This window comes from Camelus ferus, chromosome 14, assembly GCF_009834535.1.
Source record: "Camelus ferus isolate YT-003-E chromosome 14, BCGSAC_Cfer_1.0, whole genome shotgun sequence".
Lineage (NCBI taxonomy): Eukaryota > Metazoa > Chordata > Mammalia > Artiodactyla > Camelidae > Camelus > Camelus ferus.
This window is the reverse complement of record NC_045709.1, coordinates 9,064,878-9,071,272: the sequence shown is the minus strand read 5'-3', so window position 1 is coordinate 9,071,272 and position 6,395 is coordinate 9,064,878. Positions and strand designations below refer to the sequence as shown.

Sequence of the window (6,395 nt, the reverse complement as noted above, 5' to 3'; positions counted from 1 at the left end):
ATGACGGAAATGGTTTCTGCGTTCTGATCTTGTTATTCTGATATTGAAACAGAGGAAGCAGTTAAAAGACTTGTAATTCTGAGTCAGGAGAGTAGGTGTGATGGATGAATAGCCTTGAAGCTTTAAGAGTTAAGGTTAGGAAAAATGAAAGGTTCTGAACAATGTTTTGAAAGCTAATTCACATCTCAGGGAACAAGTAAGAAAGGAACTCTGAAATGTATGGCTTAAACAAGTAGAACAGCCATTAGAGTGAGTAATCCAACCCTCAAGAACCTATCAAATCTTGTACTCCTTCTAACACACCCTTCTCCATCATTCCCACATTTTCTTTCTCTTTCTCTTCTCTCCTCCATCCGCTGATTTGCCTGTTCCTCTTACACACATATTTGCTCTGGTACCATTGTCAACTCTCTCTCTTTCTTACATCTTAAGATGACCACAAAATTAAATGGTATAATCTAAAATAACCCACATTTATTCACAAATAATTTTAAGCTCCAAATATCAGTGCTTGTTTTAGGTCCTGGGCATTCAAAGATGAACAAGATGTACTTCCTGACCTCAAATAGCTCACTGTCTATTTGATCAGATACTTCCACTCTTTGGGAGTATGAAGGATAATTTTACCAGGGAGAATCAGGAAAGAAGGAGACACTTCAGCTAGGGTCTTACAGGATAATGAATAATTTTCCAGGTAGTGAAGGAGGGAAGACCCTTTCAGGCAGAGGGGACAGCATGGAAACTTCTTTATTTTTTTCCTTTAAAGAAATTTCCCAGTACTACATGAACATCATCAAGAATTATCAAAGAGAAAGCATTGCCTTCCTTATCTATTCTGAGATATGTTACCATAACTAATGTTGTCAAAGTAAGCTTTTCCTATCCAGAACCCAGTAAGCTAGAATTCCTTTCACTTGAGAACACAGCTGAACACCAAGTGTGAAGTGAGCAAAGGTATCTGAGTAGCCAAGAGTTTCATGGCAGAGTTTCTCTGCTTATGGAAGAACCACTCAGTCAGAGCCTCTTCCTGAATATTATGGACATCACTCTAACAAAGAAACTCCGAGGCAGTCACATGGGATGGGAGAAAGGAAAGGCTTGAGAGTTGAAGGGCTATTTAAGGCAGGCTTACTAGGAGTAGTAAGAAGTAATGGTTAGAATCCTGAGATTATGGAAGGAGTGAGAAAAACTAGCCGTGGGCTCAGAAGCTCCAATCACAGCTGCCCAGGAACACTGAGTGAGAAGGCAAAGAAGGTGGCATGTTTCAGCTCCGCACAGATAGCTAGTTGCCCTGAAGTTCCTAACAGTGATGATGGGTCCCCTTACGAAGTAGGTTAAATTCAGTTTCATGTGCTCTGCCTTAGAAAGAAGTGTACACTTAATTTTAGAAAGATTGCCACTTAAAATTTTCTTTTGAAATGTCTTGCTATAACCTAAAATAGTCTGCTATCTAGCTCCATTAATTCCTTGCAAGGTTTTGTGGTTTTACTAAATATTTCTTAAAATCATTACTACTTACATTTTGCCTTAAAAAAAACAAACTCTTTTCTTTTTTGAAAATTATTTTAACTGTCTTTACAACTTAAACCAAACAGTTAGTTCTTTTGTTTACCCCATTTGGTGACCAATGCAGAGTAGGCTTGCAGAGGAAAGGCCCTATTAATTATAGCAGCCCACTCTCTTCCCCACAAAATGGCTGAATAAAGAGTATTAATATAGCAAGCTACTTAATCCTTTGGAGATTCCTAAGTAGAAAGCTCTAAGTAGTCAGCAGATAACTCAGATGTTTTCTTTAAATTAGCAAAACTGGTTACATGGGTATTTTTAGTATTTTTAGATTTCTATTCAAGGTACAGAAATCTCCAGAGTGCCAGTGGCTGCCTACACCCACTTCTTGGCCAATATTTTACCAGGCCCTGAGTCATAGCTCTGAAATCAATTCTGCCCTTTACTGCAAAATCATTACAGAAAAGAAAAACGACCCTTGCTGTTTAATCAGTGGGGGTGCTGGAAGTAAGGGGACATTGGTGCTGTGCTGTGTGATAAGGATCTGAATGAAGGATGCCAACCAGAGATGCGGAGAATGTGATCATGTTCAATCTCAAGCCTGGCTCTAAAATGAACTCAAAGGAAAGGATGTTCTGATGCACTCTCTGTAATTCATAGGATCACAAAATGTTTGCACATTCAGTTTTCTCACAGAATCTTTTAAATCTTTCCTTCCCAAATAAAAAGAACATTCTAAAGATGAAACATGTGTGATAATAAGAAACTGAACCTAGGTATAAAATGATGTCAGTCTATTGCCAATTTTTTTTTTTTTGGTGTGCTATCCTTCTTACTTTAAAAACAAAATCTGACTTCAAGAAAACGATGACAGAAGAGAGAAAATATTTACCATGCAGTCAGTTAGAGTGCAGAACTGAGGAGACTCCAGTAGGAAGACGTTCTTCTTGCTGTACCACACGCACCAAAATCTGTAAGACCAAGGCACCCGGCAAGAAGGGAATTCAAGGGCTGTGGGGGTGGAAATGGGTCCTTTTGTTTCATCTTTTCTTGGAGACCCTGACAGTGGTGCCTTTAATGGAGGCCCTGAGGGGACACTTCTTGCTCATTTGCATATCTTCAGGCTTGGTTACCAATTCCCAGGTCCAGCACATGGGAACCAGGATGAAAGGGTCACAAGACACAAAGCCTGATGGTTTAAATAAGGACCTGCTTCTGGCCTCTTTGTTTGGGGGTATTTTGGGGGCCGGTAGAATCAGAACCTCTGTTCCTGTGGTCAGGCTATGAGTGCTTCAGGCCCGTGTGATTTCCTGCTGTTTTCATTGTGAATCCCTGAGACCGGTGCCTCTTTTACCAACACCGCTTTCTAGGTTGCTCCCCATCGCCCAGTGTCTTGCCTTGACTAACTTAGGTCTGTGCAGCCAGTGTTCATTTAGTGCTCTGTGGGACACACGTACTAGGAACGAGGGAGACGATGAGGCAGTTTTTGCCTCTCAGTAGGTTCGGAGTTTTTTATATAGTAGGGTTTAATAAAAGTATTCACCAATAATTAGATCCCTGTCATTACCCCCAAAGCTGAATAAGTTAAGTTGTGTCCCTGGTGCTTTGCAAGAGGCAGGTGCTCCCGCACAGTCAAGGCTGGTTTCTCCTCCAGATGGTGACAATGTTGGAGTCCGTCAGAGCGGTGAGGTAGGTGAAGGTGGAGTTGGCCACTACCATGTTCACCATAGTCCTGGTCACTGCCTGGCCCAGGGCCTGGGGCTGGGGCCACTTAAGGATCTGCATGGGGGGCTGTGGGGCTGCGAGCAGCAGAGGCTGCTGCGCCAGGATGTGCCGGACATCGTAGAGCCACACGTTGCCCTCCTCGTCCCCACAGAGCACAGTCCCCTCATCAGGACAGGTGCTGAGTGAGAAGTAGGCCAGCTCGGTGAGCGACCACTGCAGCCGAGCCAGGACCACCACCGCCACCGTGGACTGGCTGCCTCCGGCTCCCCCATGTCTGGCTCCAGCTCCACAGGCAGATGGTGCCCAGGCCACTCCCCTTGGAGGCCACGACATCCTCATTAACAAACGCCAGCCCATCTACTCTCCGTCCAGATGCCTCGGAGCCCTCAGAGAAGACGAACTCCCCTTCACACACCCTCCTCTTTTGAGGCTGGTCCAGCCGCACGTCCCAGCAGCAGCAGCCACCCTCACAGCCGGCCAGCAGGTAGGTATCTGGGCAGGAGGCGACGGGGCAGAGGCGCAGGGCGATGGAGGTGGCATCCAGTGTAAGCAGCTGGCTGGCCTGGAATTCGTAATCACGGTTGGGCACCCCGATGTCCCAGAGGATGATCCGCTTGTCATAGGAGGCCGTGAAGAGGTGGGTCTCATGGGGGGGCTGAAGCAGAGGGTGGCGATGGCCTTCTTGTGGGCCCGGATGACCCCACAGCAGAAGCCAGCACGCACGTGCAGCAGCCGGACCAAGCCACGCAGGCCAGCAGCTGCCAGCACGCTCCAGCGCTTCTTGTGGCCAGCCTGTGTGACCACCATCAGGGCCGTCCAGGCCACTGAGAAGAACTCCTCGCCAGGCGCCTTGTATTTGTGCAGCACCATGCCCGTCTGGCAGTCGATCACACACGTGGCCTCCCTGCCACACGTGGCCACGGTCTGGGAAGTGGCCCCTGCCTGTCCCTCCTCCCAGGCCGGCTCGAAGGCGCAGGCCCAGAGCTGGGTGTCCAGGTCCTGAGGACTGTTGTTCTTGCTGTGGCATTGCAGGAAGTGCAGGGGCTCCAGCTGTAGGGCAGGCTGGCTGCCATCAGGGCCCATGGGGCTGCCCTCCACCTGGGCCAACGGGGAGGTGCACACCCGCTTGTTGGGAGAGAGGCTGAGTGGGACATCGCCCAGCCATTTCGAGGCCACTGGCCTGACCCTGGGTTCCAGTGTAGCTGTAGCTTGGGGGGGCTTCTCTGAGATGTCAGCCTCATGCACCTGAGCCCTACCAGAGGCCACCAGTTCCTCAGAGATCATCCGCACCCGCCACTGGGTGAAGTCACTGAGAGAGTCGGGCCCGTAGCGGACATCCCGGACAGCAGACTTCACAAAGTCTGCCTGGGCCTTTTCCGCCCCCTCCTCTGGGCTCAGTGCGGCCATGAACTTCTCCCAGTGAGCTGTAACCCTGATGGTCAACTCCCAGTTCAAGTTCTCCACCTGAGAGCAAGTTGAGGAAACATCCTTGCCGTTGACCTTACGGAGCTTGGGCAGGAGGAAGGAAACTTTCAGGTTGTCACTGACTGTCAGGAAGGGGTTGCCCTCCAAGCTGAGCTCCTCGAGCTGTGGGAACTGGCACAGCGCGGTGACATCACCCAGCTGGTTGTTGGCACAATGGAGGATGCGCAGGTGGGACAGGACCAGGTTTGTGGGCAGCGTCTCCAGTTGGTTGTTGGAGAGGTCCAGCTCTTGCAGCTGCTTCAGGCGGCTCAGGAGCTTGGGGTCCAAGTGCTCTGAGAGCAGCTTCAGCCCTGATAGGTCCAGGCTCCGGATCTTTCCCAGCCAGTCGCTCTTGGGTCGCCCCCGCTGGATCAGCAGCCGCGCCGAGAGGGGGCCCATGGCGAGGAGGCACGGCCCGCGTTGACTGGATCGGCGGCGCTGGAGTCCTCAATGTTCACAGACAATTCAGTACAAGTACCTCTGTAACTAACCGTCTTCCCTGATGTACCCTCTCTTACGGGCCCAGGAGGCATACTCTCTTTGAGGATCTTGTCTCTGGAGCACGTGGAGAGAGAGGCACAACAGAGTGGTCTGGAAGCTTGTTCATTTCCCCTACTGGACTATGAGGTCCTACTCTTGCTTATCTTCATTGGTGCAGCTCTGTGGGCAGTGATGTCACATAGTGGTCTCTCAGTAATTATTAGCAGTTGCTAATAATAATAATAATAATAATAATAATAATAATAATAATAATAATAATGAACTGTTTAATGAAAATTCACTATGTGCCCAGAGCTTTGCATGCATTATTTTCAGCAAATCATTATGACAACTTTTCTGAGGTAGATACCATTATTTTCATTTTTCAGATGAGTCTCTGAGAGATCAGGTACCCAACAAATATCTGAATAGTATGTCCTCCTCATCATAGACAAACGAAGAGTATGCTTTAGAGAATAAAAAAGCATTATTTTCTATGTTCTTTCCTCCATGTATGCATTTAGCAAACCCTCACTGAGCACCTACTAAGTGCTAGGAGGCCCCAAGACAGGCAATAGAGATTTAACAAAGTGTTTTAAGACACGGTTACTTGTTTTGAGAAATTCCTTTTTGTACAAAGGAGATAGACACATGAACCAACAATTTTATTTCAAAGCCCTAACAGGACTATTGATCATGGTGTTTCTGGTTTAGAGAAAGAACTTGATGGAAACCCAATAGTTCTATCTCAACACTTGCTATTTAAATTTTCTCCTTGTCATTCTTCCAAATACTTTCTCTCAGCACATTTAGTCTTTCAGATATTTTACAGTCAGCATTTTAGAGACAGCTTCCTTTTTAATTTGGACCTTGGCACCTTAAAAATAGGACTTGATCAAGGAAAGCGCTACAGTTCCTTTCCCAATCTGGAAGTGCCTAAGACTGCCCTCTTAATAACACTTCATGTCTATCGTAGCACTTAAGAGCTTTCCAAGTGCCTTCTTACACTTTATCCTAATTAACCCTTTTAGTTGCTTAATATGATAGGCTGGAAAGTATTCCTACTGCCATTTTTATTAGTGCTACAAAAGCAACACATGTGGAGGACAGAAGAACCCTCCCCCCAACAATACAGACAGTTACAAAATTAAGAAAATTACTGCTTCTTTATCCCTTTCCACACGACTTCTCGGACATAACCATTTTCAATTGTTTGTCTT

General features: G+C 47.0%; 1 protein-coding gene across 1 annotated transcript; it reads right to left on the bottom strand.

Annotated features, from left to right (window-relative positions):
• Positions 1-3,014: 3,014 nt before the first annotated feature.
• On the bottom strand, positions 3,015-5,126 carry LOC102518610 (leucine-rich repeat and WD repeat-containing protein 1). The gene is given in 4 exon segments (XM_032496164.1): positions 3,015-3,489; positions 3,491-3,882; positions 3,885-4,662; positions 4,696-5,126. Coding segments are annotated over 4 exon segments (1,920 nt in total). The 5' UTR covers positions 5,095-5,126; the 3' UTR covers positions 3,015-3,138.
• Between the last annotated feature and the right edge of the window lie 1,269 nt (positions 5,127-6,395).